General features: G+C 40.6%; 1 protein-coding gene across 1 annotated transcript in view; it reads right to left on the minus strand.

Moving 5' to 3' along the window:
* Positions 1–8,660: 8,660 nt before the first annotated feature.
* Positions 8,661–17,399, minus strand: part of treh (trehalase (brush-border membrane glycoprotein)) — a 13,769-nt gene continuing 5,030 nt past the window's right edge. The window contains exons 6-15 of the mRNA XM_034866568.1: positions 17,272–17,364; positions 16,646–16,762; positions 16,286–16,408; positions 16,131–16,180; positions 15,645–15,845; positions 14,383–14,600; positions 11,840–11,951; positions 10,073–10,185; positions 9,925–9,978; positions 8,661–9,127 (exon numbers count right to left, since the gene is read on the minus strand). Coding sequence (XP_034722459.1) covers positions 8,990–9,127; positions 9,925–9,978; positions 10,073–10,185; positions 11,840–11,951; positions 14,383–14,600; positions 15,645–15,845; positions 16,131–16,180; positions 16,286–16,408; positions 16,646–16,762; positions 17,272–17,364 — 1,219 coding nt within the window. The 3' untranslated portion in view covers positions 8,661–8,989. The remainder of the gene's footprint in view (positions 9,128–9,924; positions 9,979–10,072; positions 10,186–11,839; positions 11,952–14,382; positions 14,601–15,644; positions 15,846–16,130; positions 16,181–16,285; positions 16,409–16,645; positions 16,763–17,271; positions 17,365–17,399) is intronic.

Below are 17,399 nucleotides of genomic sequence, written 5' to 3' on the forward strand. Positions count from 1 at the left end.
GGAGAAATAAGATCACAGTTGAGGCGGCGGAAATCAAAGATGTAGAAATAGAAAGAGTGAACATCTTCAAGTATTTGGGCATTGCTTTTAATTAAAGGCTAACATGGTCTGATCATGTGGACTTATTGGTGAAAAAATGAAGTCCTTGTGTATACTGTATGAGAAAGTTGCAGTCCTTTAAGGTGAACGGATGTTGTTAGAATGTATATATAAACTTTATTTCAGCCCCAGGGGGATCAATATCCCAATAAAACATACACAAACACAAAAATACAAAATACAGAGCCTTCCACAATGTTCAGTGACTAATATACAGACATGTTCGCCAATGGTTCCACAATCTGGAAGAGAATCTGACAGAACCGCGTACAGGGTTAGCCAAAATAGTGATTATGTCATTTTCTGACTCAGATACCCAACACATAAATCTATGCATCAGGTTACATAGAATGTTTTTTATGTTAGTCACATGTAGTGTTTGGAGTTACTATGTGGAGGGGTGGGGGGAATGATGGGGTAACAGAGAAGGCCAGGATTGATAGAGTGACTACAAAGGCTGGGAAAATGTAGGGAGAGTTAAATACAGTGGATATGGTATATGATTGGTAAAAAATGACAGCAAACAACAAGGCACCCAGGTGAGCCTCTTTCTTTTGTACCTCAGCATATCAGACAGTACAGCAAGCACTTTAAACGTACATTTTTTTAAAGTTTTGTACAGTATTTATGTATGTTATGGTATTGTATAGTGTATTTATTGTGTTGTATATAAGCTCCAGTTTGTATGGGCATTAAGGCGGGTATGAGCTCTGTAAATTCCATTTTTATGGATGAAATAAACAACTTAAGTATTCATTTGATTTAGATTCCTCTTCTGTTCATTCACTGCATTTTGTTAATTACTGAAAATAAACTATCTTCAATTTTTAAAAGCAGTCTTAGTTTACAGCATTTTTTTCATACCTGCCTCAAACTTTTCCACAGCACTACATTTTCTCTCACCGATAGCTCTTCCTTCCATTATATTGGATTTTAAAATCTCCACTTAAGCAGGAGAAATTCCATAGGAATGATTCTTCAAAAATTATTGATTATAAAATGCCTGATATAGCTGGACAGTGCAGAATCAATATTACTAAGCTAGCTGATATCTATCCGTATAATGCCTCCAGTTAGCCAATCCTTCCAGTTTAGAGGTCAAGGAGTTGTCCTATCCTCCAAACACTTTAGTCTTCTAAGCCAGTGATAGACCAATTGTTTTGTGGAGGCCACGCTCATAATTATGGAAATGCATTACACACAAAGGCATGCATGATCCCTCAATGAGTCATTGATTATGAATGGGAGACAATGGTCGCATCTCTGTCTCTCGGATTCTCCACCAGAGGACATACAGACAGACCAGAGGACACACAGACGGTGTCCCTGCCAGGGGTGGAATGTATCTAAGTACATTTTCTCAAGAACTGTACTTAAGTCCAAACGTTGAGGTACTTTTACTTTACTTTTCATGCTACTTTCTACTACATTTCAGAGAGAAATACTGTACCTTTTACTCCACTACATTCATCTCACAGCTTTGGTTACTAGTTACTTTACACATTATGATTTCTGCACACAAAACACATATAGTTTATAAAATTTGATGTTTTATATATAAATGAAACTAGCCAACAATATAAGGGCCTACAAGTCCAGCTGATATGATTAGACCATTAAACACACAACTGTTTGGACCCTTTACACTTTTTAAAATGGGAGGATGTGTCTGCATTGAGTACTTCAACTTTGAATACTTTAACTACATTTTCCTGATGATACTTCCAAGAGATATTTTCAATGTAGGACTTGTAACAGAGTAATTTACAGTGTTTTATGTTATAACATTGTTGACTGGTAGAACATCTCTAACATTCTGCTGCACAGGTTGAAGGATCTCTGCTTCCTCAGGAAATAGAGTCTGCTCATCCCCTTCTTGTAAATAGCAGTGCTGTTGTTTTTCCAGTTGAGCCTGCTGTCTATGTTGACCCCCAGGTATCTGTACTCCTCAACAGTGGCCTCTTCCCAGGATGCAAAGGGGCAGCCGAGCCATTTCCTTCCTCCTAAAGTCAACCACCATCTCTCGGTCTTATCCACGTACAGCAGCAGGCAGTTCACCCTCACCCGGTAATCTCTTTCATCCCTGTCCACACCTCCCTCGTGTTCTGTTGGAGACTGGCCTCCAGCTTCCTCCTGTACGGGTTTTTACACTCCCTCAGTTTATGCTGTACTTCCCTTAGCTCCTGTCTGTCTCATGACCTGAAAGCTTTCCAATTCTCATTAAGAATGACTTCCAGGTCTCTGGTGATCCACGGCTTATAATTTGGAAAGCAGCGTACAGTCCGGGGGGGCATGGTGATGTTCTCACAGAATTTGATGTATTCTGTGATGCAGACTGTCATGTAATGTGGATGTGGGTGGCTGGGAGGGGATTACAGTGGCAGTGCAGAGCAGGGTACCTACAGCAGCGAGCGCGACTCGGAGGATAATGCGATGTGTGCTGTCGGGGGCTAATGAGGGCTGAGCCGGGGAACAGTAATGAAGCTCAGGCCTCTGTCTAAAGCCGCACGGACACACATTCAGAGGTGTGAATCCACCTCCATTGTCCTATGTGTCTACTCTTATCACTTTCACAGCTGTTTGATAAGACTGCACACATTTCTGCCCACAATCCTGCATCTCATTCTCATTATGGAAATCAGGGACTGTGTAAGTCCAACCCGTACTCACTCCAAACGTGTGAAATGTGTACATTTGGACAGTGGCTGTTCCCATCTGATGCAACGGAAAAAAGGCGTCCTTCGGCGTGTGTGTAGAACGTATTGGGGGGGAGCAGCATGTAGGCGGGGTTTACTGAGTAGTATGTAAGGGAGAATTCCGCATAGCGAGGTTGGTCGGGGGGGTGGATGGGTCAAACCCAGGAAAGCGGGGTTCGTGTCCTGCATGTGCCCTTAACCCTTGTGTTGTCTTCCCGTCAAAATTGAAAGTTAACACTTTAGTTGATGCTTTTTAATCAATTTTAACTTTTTCTAACGTTTTTGTCCCTTTTTTCAACACTTTTTAACGTTTAACACTATGTAACACCAACTTATCAACTTTAGTTTTACAGTTATTTTGGGAATTTATCGTCAAACCTAATTTTTGGGAAATTATGCCTAATGTTTGAGTAAGAAAGTCAGAAATTAGGAATTATTTAGACTAAAATTAAAGGAATGAATGTAGATGGACAATCACAGACTGGAATATGTCAACTTTTACTCAATACTATTTCAAAAACACTTCAATTATTTTCGCTAAATGCAAAAAAATTGAATTAGACACCCCAAAATTCATGAAACAGAGATTTGCACTTGCCAAAGAACGTTTTGTGGAATCAATCATGTTATTCTGGGTAATTATAAAGAACACTGATATAGGAAAACGGGTCAATTTGACCAGAAGACAACATGAGGGTTAACGTGCCGTCATTGCCGCGTGTCACGTAACTGATAGCTGACCCACAACCTTTTAAACCTGACCATCCTGTTGTCGCAAGTCACAGAACCGTCAACCCCCCAAGGACGTTTCCCTTAACCCAACAGTCGCAGTTACCCGCCAACAAGCTTTTCAGTAACCTAACAGCATCAAAAGGGACGCCAATAGTACCGACCAAGAGCTAAAAGAGACAACCAAGCGGTAAAAGAGACAACCAAGAGCTAATGGAGACGACCAAGCGCTCAAAGAGACGACCAAGCGCTCAAAGAGACAACCAAGCGCTAAAGGAGACAACCGAGCACTAAAGGAGACAACCGAGCACTAAAGGAGACGACCAAGAGCTAAAGGAGACGACCAAGAGCTAAAAGAGACGACCAAGAGCTAAAGGAGACGACCAAGAGCTAAAGGAGACGACCAAGCGCTGAAGGAGACGACCAAGAGCTAAAAGAGATGACCAAGCGCTAAAGGAGACGACCAAGCGCTAAAGGAGACAAACAAGCGCTAAAAGAGACGACCAAGAGCTAAAAGAGACGACCAAGAGCTAAAAGAGACGACCAAGCACTAAAGGAGACGACCAAGAGCTAAAGAAGACGACCAAGCGCTAAAAGAGACAACCAAGAGCTAAAGACGACCAACAGCTAAAAGAGACAACCAAGAGCTAAAAGAGATGACCAAGCGCGTTTTGTATGTTGTGGCAGTTTCAATAACAAAAGGTACCTGATCAAGTGTCCGTATTTTAAGAGATGGATGTGAAAATGTATCGGTCCTAGTTGTTTTTTTACATATCTAAAGCCAGAGGATAATAAAGTGGACTTGTAGATATGCATGTAGAATTTTAAAGACGTGAATAGATAAAATTGTGTCTTAAATTAAACTATATATGTAACTATTTCCCATGAAGACAAATACATCTAAAATGTGAAGCACATCCTAAAAGTTTATATATGCATGCTAGTTTGTATGCTGTGGCAGTTGCTGGATAACTGGCGAGGACAAGTCATCCTGACCTTTGCTTCCACAACAACATGTTATGCACCTGTCACCGCTGTTTTACAATTCACGGGTCGCCCACGGAACGTGCTTCCACAAACAACGACCATGCAATTTGTGTAATTAAAAAAAGGCTCATGCAACGTGCACACACGAACACATCGTACTTTCACCTCACCGCCACTTAACTGCTGGACAACTTATTCCACACTTTACAGCTCCATCTCATTAAGTGAGCATAACACATTTCTGCTAAAACGGCATGTTAATGTGTGAGTTATCAAAAAGGAGCAGGTTCTACTTGAGTTGCGGCTGTCAGTGAAGGGCTGAAAACATAATGATTGCTGCCTGCTGCTTAAACCTCTCTAAACAGCGTCACACACCACTGCGGCTGTGTGGGTGTCATAGTTATGCATCGGGATAAATATAAAATGATGATGATATGGCTTGTAGCCAGAAGAGACTCAGAATAGCACATTACTGGAGTGTGATCTTTGGGGTTGCACAAACCGCTGCACCCGTTTGCCTTTAGCCCATTTTGGTTGCACACTATCGGTTGTGTGCACTCATGCTAAGGAGAGAGATGCTGTGAAATCCCTGACAGGGCCTCATATCTTCACAGCCAAGAGGGATGCATTTACTTCTTTAAGAAACAAATTTCTCATTACTTTTTCTGAATATCTATATAGACTTCATTTCATGCTTGGCCTGTATTTCACCTCAGATTTAAGCAGAAATGCCAATGACAGAATGCCTTGTTAGGAACAATCAGTACTGGCAAAACAAAAAAGAATCGACTTGACTTTGTTTCATTTTTAAATTGAAGGTACGTTTGTGTGAGTTTCCACCTCTTTAAAAGGTAAGGCTCTTTAAAAAATATGTAAAATGATCTAGGTTATATATTTTTTTGGAGTTGTGTAGTTACACTGTCCCAACTGTTTCCACCAAATATCAAACCAAGAGAAATCTGTTATTTCATTTCTGACACGGGACATTTCCTTTAGTCGCCTTTCAGTGGCCTCATAAGGCGCGGAGCGGGGGGCGGGTCTGGGCCCGCCCACATCGACAGCTGCTCCGCCCAATCAGAAAATCAAAGTTAAGTTTGTTGGTGCGCAAAGCGCTGTAACAATCACAACCACCATGGATTTCTGTTGGAAACTTTATTCACTGTTGGCCTGCTTTTTCATTACTAAATTGACTTTTAAGACGTTATACAAAAATTGTTGGCTAATGGCAAATTTGGTTTGACTGTGTCAGAGTTCTGACGGTGTAAAACAGACCCCGCTGTGAGCTGGCTGGAGCTCCATCAGGAGACTCGCAGACAAGAGGCATTTATTTCTCTGATCGTTTGTTACACATATCCATCATAAAATGAACTGTGGTTTGTTGAAGTCAAAATGCTCCACAAGAGATTTCGGGCGTAACGCAACAAGCTCGCTGACCGGTCTGTCTCACACACACAACACACACACACACACCGGCCACAGAGCAGGCTGAGAAGAAAGAGAGCAGCGTGTGACAGGGCATAGAGACACCCGTCTCCCTCTGACAGTCTTGTAAATAAATTATTACATGTAGATTAGAGCTGTTAGTCTTCCTCTAATACCATTCAAATTTAATTTATCTGTATTAATATTCAAATAATAGTGAGTAGATTCTGCAGTAGGGGATTTTGAAAATGGCCACAGTGTGAGGAGCTTGTGTTTTACTGACCCAGCAGGTGGTGTAGTCTATGTTTTATGCAGGTATACGTAGGCTAAGAAAACTCCTGGATTTACCATATACCCACTTAAAAAAGTGCAATGACATGTAACATACTTTGCATTATTATTTTGATATAGTTTGAATTGTTGTCTGTTTTATTTATTTGGATACCCTGATTAAAGGTATTTCCACTGTAAATTGGTGCATAAAAGTGTGTCAGAATGCAGGCTATTAAGTCTCTGACACACTATGATTTGGCCCCCCATCCTGGCCCATACATATACTGCACAGTACAATACACCCAGTACAATACATTAGATACATACGTACATTACTGGTCCCAGAACACTGGGGCCTGGCAGATTGAAAGTTTCTCACAACTACAGTAGTTACTTTTTTTTTTTAAAAGAAAGCCTCATATTTTCTGAATTCTAAACTGCTTTGATTTGGAAACACCCTAGATTCAGGTCCACCTCGATTTAATCCAGGCCAACCCATCTGTCACGTTCTGCTTCCGCAACTGGGCGTCATACAACCTTTCTTCTTGTTTCTCGTAACTTACTTTAAAAAAAACAAGAAATGATGCACTGCGTTTTCTGCCACAAGACATCATTTTTGATTAATTACATGCCACTTTGCAAAACAAATATAGCCTACAGCAGAGATGTTATTTATTGATGCATTTCAATAGATCCTGCTTGAAATTACTACAATGTGCTTGTTCACAAGTAGCTAACATAAATGCTTGGTGGATAACATTGTACAGTTACATTGTTTAACAATCTCATAAAGTTATTAGTAGTATGATTTTTTTGACCACAGATAAACGCAGCACTGGGTTAACCCACAAATGAGTTATTTATGGCCTATAAATAGACAACTAATCTAATGCTAATTTTGCCAGCTAGCACACCCCGGTCTGTCTGCCTCACTTCCCCAGCGCAAAGAGACTTAATTTGGGATTAGGAGCTGACATCAGCCCCAGGGCACGTAGCAATAGCTAGTTGGTTAGCCCCTAGCCAGCCAACAGCTAGCCACTATTATTACGGCAATCCGTAGCCGGCCAGCACTTAACTCCAGTGCCGGGTCCTTGCGATGCTAACGGTAGTTTAATGAAGCGTCAGGAAACAGACCATATCAAACCCAGGTATCCGAGTCACAACAGCGGCCATCAATAATGTTAGCTACATCTCAGTTAGCGCTACTGTTGTTCATGCCAAAAATCAGACTCCATGTCAAATTGTTCCCCCTTCGCGATTAGCTATCTTTACATTTAGCTAAATTAACCCCGAAGAAAGGTGGGTTAAAGGGATGGTCTGGAGTAATTTCACCCTAGGGTCCTTTGCACCATGACCTCAAGCCAAACACCCCCCAGAAGCTTTTTTCCCTTGGTTTAACATTGGTTGATGCAGGCTTTAATGGAACCAAAGGTGTATCTCATAAATTATCCTTCTAATGTACCAAACCTCTACAGTAGTACAAATATGTACTGATAAAACAAGACATTGGATACCATGATGGTCCAAAATGATGTTAAAATGAACAGTTAGCACAGTAAAATAAGTTGTTTTAAACACTACATTGAAAGGGTGCCAGGCCCCCCTAAAGCTCAGATCCCAGAAGTCCCTGATTCAAAGTTTTTACATCCAGTAATTACGTGTCCATAAAGTAGTTTTTAATCGATACTGGTGGAGTCCACCATTCCCATGCTGCATTCAAATTAACTTTCACACGCACCAGGGACTCCCAGGGAAACAATGCATGGGTGTAATCCAGAGTGATTCTACCTCATTAACGGCTTCACTGTTTATTGTTCACTCTTTCCATCATGTCATAGCGGAGATAAAAGGCCTACGAGAGAGTTCATCTGCAGTACAGCAATAGGCTTTATAATCAAATTAGGTGAATAACTCTAATGTCAGTTCGATATGTCAACGCTGTAATCCAAGCAGCAGCAAGCACAAACAGCCTGTATTACCAGAGAGAGTCCAGAACTGCAGACATCATCTGGAACTTCGCATATCGCCAGAGATCATTTACCTCCCAGGATAAATACTAAAATATTCATCAAAGGAATTCTGAGTTGATGATGAATCATATCATGTTCCCTCTACAAATTGGAGTGATCCTGATCATATACAATTTAGAATAACATCAGATCTTGTTCATATATGCACAATTTAGTCTAATTTTTAATGTCAATGTGTGTGTGTGTGTGTGTGTGTGTGTGTGTGTGTGTGTTTAGTCAGTGGAGCTGTAACAATTTCAAATTGTGCCGTACAACTAATTGTCTCAGAAATAATTGTGATTAACAATACAATTGTCTCTAAGTCAAACGTGTTTTTTTTCTCTTCAATTTTAATAAAGTTTTGAATAAATCCCAGAATACATATTTTTGTTATATGACTGTAATGTGACCACGCCTCTTTATCATCATAAAAAAGAATTTAACTGTTGTTTTTGTTGCTGTGAACATGTACAGGGTCACGTGCTAAAACTAATAACAATTGAAATAAAAATACTCAGTCCAACCAATAATCACTCCTATAATTATACTTTGGCATATCTAAACAAAATCGACAACTACCAGTAATACGCCTTAAGACGTTAGCTAATGTTAGCAATTAATCGCAGTATAACAAAGACGATTATGCAAATTAATTGGCAAGACTAGATTATTTTGTAATAATCGTTACAGGCCTATGGACAGGAGCAATGTAGTGCAGTGAAACCGGGATTAATAAAAGCCAACCTCCAGTCAGGCTCATCTGTCACCTGTGATTCACCGAAGCCTGAGAGCGGCTGAGAGGACCAGAGGCAGCAGGAGGCCAGGAGACACTCGTCTGCTACCTGAGACGAGTCCGGGCCCATACTGGTCCAGGAGCTGCAGGGCCACACCGTTGGTCCAGCCAAAACCAAGCTACAGACAGGGCAACACGGCCGAGCATAAGGGACGTTTTACTTTTTACACTTTAGCAAAGCAGCAAATACAGGGATACAAACATCACTAAGAATCAAAACAAGTGGTTTATTTGTGCTGGTGGAAATAAAGTAAGAAAAACTAAATTTAAAAGTACAATAAGTACCAACAGGGTAGAACATTATAAAAAAAAGATGAGATGGATAATGTACATGAGCATGCAGATGTGTCCAAGTTAGGAAACAGAAGGGAGGTTGGAAGAATTGACAGGGCTCTGCATGAAATTAGAAATACTATAGACTGAAGCACTGGTCCGTGACATTGCTTCCACAACAATCTCTTCCCATAGACAAATGGCAGTAGATTTGATTTTGGAGATGCGTGAAATCAGCAAACTTGTTTATTTGTGTTGTCATTTTCAGCCGTAACTGTAACATTTAAGCACGGCCGTCTCTGCTTTGCTTATTTTCTTTCCTGTGTTGCTTTGCTACCGTCGTTGATAAACCAAATCTAAAGTTACGAACTGACTGCTAGTTTGGCTAGTTTGTTCTGCAGTGTGTGGCCCAACAGGTAAATTAGCTCTCCGAGCTAACTTTAGTCACAGTGTTGACAGAGGCGTAGCACAAAATTCTGGGCCCTATAGAAAGGCATTCTCTATGGGTCCCTTCCCACATCCACAGCTATTCATTCTAAGATCTTATCGGGCCCTCCTCTCTCCCTAAGTTATTGTAAACCCACATTATGGTTGGATCTATAAGCACATTTGTTTGACACCATTAAAAAAAGAAAGGAAATACCTGAACTTCGTATTCTCCTCCACCCCCAGGTTTGCCATCGCCGTTCACATCATACTGTGAGGAAGAGAAAGATTACTGTCTGAACTAGCTGGGTTATCACTGTGCAACAACAAGCTGTGACATACTGAATCCTTTAAAAGAGACTCACCTTCTCAAACATGGCTTCATATTTCATGTATGCCAACCAGTTTGTCTTGATCCAACGCTGGGCCAAATCAAAGGCTAGTTCATTTGCATCCTCTGAGGGAAGCTTGGACAAACCTGGAAATACGAGACGATTGCTATCATTAAACATGCCTACGAAAGTCTTTAAATTAAGCCCACAGGTTGTCTTGAGAAAGATTACACAATCATGCTAAAGTTGATTAAAAAGAAGATTAAAAACATCTTTTGGAAATTGAACTTAATGCCTTAATTCAAACAAATTAGTAAACTTCAACCTTTTAAGGACACCAATTTTCTGAAATTGTCTTCCTTAAAATACGGGGGCATAAGTATAAACACCCTTATGTTAAATTTCTATTGAGGCAGGCAGATTTTATTTTAAAAGGCCAATTATTTCCTGCATTCTGATAAAGTTCCCTTGGCCTTTGGAATTAAAACAGCCCCCCATCAAATACTCTTACCATCCATAGAGATGGGCATGGGGAACTTTCCATAAAATCATCTCTCAATGAAAATCCAACCAGCTATTAGGCTAACTGAAATAAAAACATGCCAATCTCTAGGCATGGTGAAGGGTATGTGATGATAGGGGGTTGGTTTGATTCCAAAGGCCAAGAAATCCATGAAATAACTGGCCTTAAAATAAAAATGTGCCTGCCTCTATGGGAATTTAACATAGGGGTGTGTATACTTGTGAACCCTGCATTTTAAGGAAGAGCATTTATTAATTTACAATACATTATTTAATCGCAAAGGAAATTGAAAGAGAAGTTTTAGAAAGATTCAGCAGGGCAGGGATTCTAATCGTACAGACTCATCAGTCCATCTCTGATCATGTGTCCCACAGACAAGACTATATAAAACAGAGTAAAGCAGTCAGAGCATCACCAGAGACAATATAACAAGTGTCTGCTGATCTCTGGGGGTGGTCCCGTCTCAAGTCAAATATGAAATACAATACATTTCAAGAGCCTTGAACAGGTACTGTGTGAAGTTACTGAACACTGGTTGCACTATGGAGCACTGTTCTTGTTTGTACTGTACACACGCACAGATGAACACAGATGTGCACACAGATGTGATATGTTTTCCTGGAGCTGCAGAGATTAATCGATACAATTTCTATGATTCCAGCTTCTAAAATGTGAATATGTTTAAGTCATTTCTCACCACTGTGATAGTAAACGGAATATCTTTGAGTTGTGGACAAAACAAGTCATTTGAGGACGTCATCTTGGGATTAAGAAACACTTAACATTTTATAGACCGAACAACTAATTGGTCCAAGCTAATGATATCCACCTCTAGGACACGCAGACACTGTTTTCAAGGAAACTCCACAGAGAACCTCTAAGGGCGTGGTGTAAACAGATATGAATATACAAAGAAAACAGAACAGGTCAAGAAGTATTCAGATCCTTTCCCGCAGTAAAAGTACTAATACCACGCTGTCAAACTACTCTCTTACAAGTAAAAGTCCTGCATTAAATTAAGTGTTAGTCTGTAAGTAACTTCAGGAAAATGTACTTGAATTATTAAAAGTAAAAGTACTCCATGCTTACAACTCCTCCCATTGTTGCAAGAGTAAAGGATCCAAACAGTTGTGTGTTTAATGGTCTAATCATTTCAGCTGGACTTGTAGGCCATTATTTTTTGGCTAAATGTAATTAGTCACACCCCACTACTGCATGTCATCATCAGTACAGGTATCAAGCACTTCACAGTGGCTGAGTGATGTATTGCAGCCTACCATGGATGAGCATGTGTTGCAGAGGAGGCCAGGCGTTGGGATAGTCCCACTGCTGCCCAGACTCTACCAGCGACGTTGGGACTCCATTGGGAAACTGGAGAGCACCGCTCCCCTGCACACACAGGAAAAGCAGAGACCATCAGAATATACAGTACATGGGTTAGACCAGCGCAGTGTGTGAGTGCCCTCTGCTGGAGCAAAAGAAGCACCAATTACAAAAGCACATGGAACATCCGACTAGCTTCTGAGCAGAGAGAGGATTCAGGGCTCAAAATGGTGGCGGGGAAATAAACAAGCAACAATCTCTCCTCCACAATGACAATGAGTACACTTGCGTGGAATTTGCCATGGTGAATGCTGAAAACATATTACACATAATTATGAAATAAACAATAAGAAAACAATTATATACAATCAAAATGACTGTTGCATAAGAAAAAAAGAGGCTTAATGGGTTAAGTGCAAAGTCCAGGATGATGGATAGTGCATACATAGTGTAGTGACTAGGGTAGATGTTTTTTTTGTAGTCCAAAATGTCAACGTGTCCCTTTTCAGACAGTGTGTTAGTGGTGTTGAAGACCAAAGACCACAGTCGTATTTAACCACAGGGAAGGGACATCTGCAGGTATGTTAGTGTGTTTAATGCTAATAATAATAATCCGCTGGAACTGAAGAGGAGACGAGTCATACTGGGCAGCTGTGCGCCTTGCCTTATCAGGATTAATACAGGGTTCTTTCACACAAATGGCGAATAACACACAGCCGGGAGTAATTTTATTATTATGTGGTGTTGCACTGCATTATATTCAGAGGGGTTTCTAATGTTTTGGCCCACTCATGTATGGAAATAAGGTCAAAAACACCTTCAAATATAATGTAGGCTACTTAAAATAAGTTCAAGCTTCAATACCCTCAATTCTAAACTAATTGTTCCATTCGGAAATACGTTTCAATTGTACTGTTATTTCCACTTGCCAAATACCTCTATGTATTGTAATGTTTAACCAAAATTAGACTAAATAACTAGAATGGACTAGAATAAATATCATGGGACCTTTTAGTAGTTTAGGGTAAGGGTAGACCTTCCTCCACAGCACTGCAAAGCAGGGTCTGGCTGGTCCAAGCACCATTCTGGGATGGTAGGAAAAACGTGCTCTGGTTTATGTACATACAGTGGTTTGAGAAAATGTACACATCCATGATAAAGTTAATTAAAAAGAGGAGAAAAAAAATCATCTTTTGGGAATTGATCTTAATGCCTTAATTTAAAAAAAATTAGGGAAATCCAACCTTTTAAGGACATCAATTTTCTTTGACAATGATAATGTATTGTAAATAAATAAATGTTCTTCCTTAAAATACAGGGGGCATAAGTACACGCACCCCTATGTAAAATTCCCATAGAGGCAGGCAGATTTTTATTTTTAAAGGCCAGTTATTACATGGATCAGGAAATTATGCATCCTGATAAAGTTCCCTTGGCCTTTGGAGTTAAAATAACCCCCCATCATCACATACCCTTCACCATACCTATAGATTGGCATGGTATTTAATTTGATTTCAGTTAGCTTAATATCCGGTTTGATTCACATTAAGAGATGATCTTATGGAAAGTACCCCATGGCTCTCTCTATAGCTCTGTTGTTTGAATTAAGGCATTAAGATCAATTTCCTAAAGATGATTTATTCCTCTTTTTAATCAACTTTAGCATGGGTGTGTAAGCTTTCTCAAGCCACTGTGCATAGGCTCTATACGCAGAGCCTACGCAGATTTATACTCAACAATCTAGCCTCTCTCTTTAAGAGAACAGCAGAGCCGGTGTGTGTATCCGTGAGGGGATTGTGCGGTAGAGAGAGTGATGGGATTAGCTTCAGAGCGAGTACTGACTCCGGCAGTGGAGACAGAGAAACAAAGTGTCTCCTCTGTGCTTTCTGACCACTGTGGGAAATCTGTCGGAGGAAAAGTTAAGCCTGTCCTTGATTTCATGTTTCTTATGAAGAAGGAGAACCAGAGAATGAGCCGGGGGAAATGATACCAAGCCACGGCGAGGCAGACCCAAAACAGTCGTTGCGGTCGGACTATATGCTAATAAATTATAATTTATATTTTTTATTGATCCCCAGTGGGGAAAGTATAATTTACACTGTTAGTTATCACTACACACAGGCCTGAAATCCACATGCATACTCAAATGTAGAGATGTCAGAGTGAGTGGGCTGCCAGCTGGAGCAGCGCCCTGTGGCATCTCTCCAGCTACGGATCCACACTCCATACTTTGGTCCGTACGGGGACTTGAACCAAGAACCCACCGCTTCCCAACCCAACTCCACAAGGGCTGAGCTACTGCCACCCCCAATTTTTTCTTCATTGGAAAATGAAACCAAATATTCAGTATATGCATAGCTACATACCATTAGATATCATGCGGGAGACTATGCATCTTTTGTAAGTTGGATGAAATGACCGTTTCAAATTAACTAAATGACCTATTCTTCCACATTTGTAAAATGAGACCACAAGGAAGCCTAGAAGGCCCACTAACCTTGAGATACTTTACTGCCTTCTCTGCCATCTCAGGCCGAGAATAGCACTGTGCCCAGACAGGTGCCAGGTTGGAGGGGTAAAACTCAAAGTGTTTTGAGTGATTCACCAGGCTGTAGTCGAACCAGGCTCCCCTCTCAGCATCCCACAGCACAGACTCTATGGCCTCCAGTCTGCGGGCTGCAGTCTGCTCATACAGGGCAGCAGCGTCAAGGTCACCTGGCCGGAAACAACGCACCCATGTTACGTAACAGCAGCTAGGAGCTAAAAGCAGTGTGCAGAACAACAGTGGTGGAAAACGTAAAAGGCCTGCATTCAAAATGTAACTTTACCCTTGTGTTGTCCTCAGGTTCAATTTGACCCATTTTTTTGTATTTTTAATATCAGGAACTTGTCTTTCTTTCAACCAAATTACCTAAAAATAAAATGTATGCCATACAATGTTTCTCAAGTAAATTGACTGATTACTTTGTTTTATTGAATTTCATGTCCTTGGAAGAAAGTTAAAAAAAAGAGAAAGAAACGCCCGAAAAAAAAAAAATTACAATAATTTGTAAAGAAATAATGTAATATAATAATTTGTGAAAAGTAGGCTATAAATGAAAAAAAAAAATATGTATAAACAAAAAACAGCAAAAATATTGCAAAGAAGCGCCAAATGGTGGTTGATGGGAAGACAACACAAGTAAAGTAAAAGCATGTATCGTCAGGAAAATGTACTTAAAGTATTCAAAGTAAAAGTACTCAATGCAGAAAGTTCCTCCCATTTTAGAAAGTGTAAAGGACCCAAACAGTTCATTATCATAATCATTTCAGCTGGACTGGTAGGCCCTTATATTGTTGGCTAGTTATAATAAAACATTGTGTTTTAAAAAACTAAATTTTTTTGTGTACAAAGTTCTTAATGTGTAAAGTAACTAGAGTCTGGCTAGTCTACACAACATTCTGGGATGGGAGAAAAACTTGCTCTGGTTTATTGGCATTTCTTTAAACCAATCACAATCGTCTTGGGTGGTGCTTAGCGCTAGACACAATAACGTTGCCTCTGCAAAATAGCCTCGGGAAGGAACTGGTTTTGGTGAAACGTGTGCGTTCAAGAGTTGTTGCTGATTGGACAGATAGTCTAGCTAGCTGTCTGGATTTACCCTGCACAGATCAGAGGAGCAGTTAACCATAGTACTCAGAAATGTACCGGAGTTTAGAACGCCAACAGAGTAACCCCAAAAGTGGAAGGTTGTGGATATAGACTTAAAGCCCGCTCACCTAGTATCCTGTGAAACGAAGCGAGAGTCTTCTCGTTGAGGCACAGGAGAGCGTTGAGGTCGGCAGGCAGGATCTGGCTGGTACGGGTCTCCCCGAGGGTGCCGTTCTTGTGGCCGTCACCGTCCATGTACCAGCGGGATGTGAAGTCCCACCCAGACTCTGCACCCGCTTTCAGATCCATCCACAGCTGCTCCTTACGGTCTGAGGCAGAAAATACAACAACAACTCAGCATTTCAAATGTGGTATCAATAGTAATATTCATGTATGGGTTGTTGTTAACTAGATGTTGGAAAAAGAACAATATGAAACTCAATTTTATTTGTAGTGTCACAAGATCATAAGAGATGTTATCTCAGAACATTTCTCAGAAAAAGTAGGTCTAGACCACACTCAAAATGGAACAAAATTAACAGGGTAATATTACTTCTGCTCATAAAGAAGGATTCTTTCAACCACCAAAAATATGAGCACTAATAGGCCATTACCATCAGTTAATCCTTCAGCTAATTCCAGGTCATCTGTGTAGGATTCAGGCCTAGAAAGAACAAAAGACATGGTTAGTGTGGGTGAAGGAACACCCTAAGACACCAACATATCTCAAATGTGTTTTAATTATTTATTAGATTTATTTCAGACGTACCTGGGCAAGCCCACCTGCACATGGTACCGGTTCAGTACATGCTCCGTCCCGTTTACTTCCACTGCCACAGAACGGTTCTGCATCCAGAACCGGTACTCCTGCTCCAGAGATGGCAACGCTGCTCTTTAACCATGCAAGTTTGTACAGACAGCAGGGAGCCATGTTTTAATTGACAATACCATTCACACTTAATATCATTACACACGAGAGTTGGCGTATCACATTCTAATTGAGTATTTTAAGGAAAACTAAACACCGGAGGTACTGACAGACAGCATTATTTTGTCCATTTTGGAAGAGAAGCAAGGCAGCTTAAAGATAATGTTTCTGGCAGGACATCAGGTCCGGACTAAATATCACCTGAGGAACTCTTTATCCTTGGTTGCTTGATAGTAGCTCTCCACCATTGCAGTGAGGAATGGAGGCTGACTGCGCCTTTCATAGTAAATCCGCCCACCGTTTGGGACGAAGCCATATCTGCAGGAGGGGTGATTGGAAAAAAGATCTTTTATTCCACAAATCTTGAAATCCCCCCTCGAGAGGTCCACACCCAAAGTTAGGTTGCTAGATAACTTATTCAAAATGAGAAAACTACGTGCAGCGGGCTGGATTTTTTTTGTGCTATGCAGTACTTTTTACTCCTCTACATTCATCCGACAGCTTAAGTTAGTTACTTTACACTTTAAGAGTTTTGCACACAAAACACATGTTTATCAAATCTGATGTTTTATTATAAATGAACATCAATACAACAGCCTACACGTCCAGTTAAAATGATTAGACCATTAAACACAATTGATCCTTTACACTTTCTAAACTTTGAGGATCTTTCTGCATTGAGTATGTTAAGTACATTTTCTAGATGATACTTACTTTTTAAAGCAGGACTTTTACTTGTTACATAGCACTTTTACTTAAGTAAAATGATTTGAATACTTCCTCCCCCACTGTGTGCTATGAAAGTTGAAAGGTGCTTTAAGGCTTACCTGTTTACAAGGTCGAGGAAGTTCCGAATCATCCCGTGAGCCGTGGCTGTCATCTCTGACAGCAGGAGCCCATTGATGACCCAGTAGGAGTCCCTGTTGGGCGGAGAGCAGCTCATGTCACGGGGGGG

Source organism: Etheostoma cragini, chromosome 3, assembly GCF_013103735.1.
Source record: "Etheostoma cragini isolate CJK2018 chromosome 3, CSU_Ecrag_1.0, whole genome shotgun sequence".
In the NCBI taxonomy this organism is placed as follows: domain Eukaryota; kingdom Metazoa; phylum Chordata; class Actinopteri; order Perciformes; family Percidae; genus Etheostoma; species Etheostoma cragini.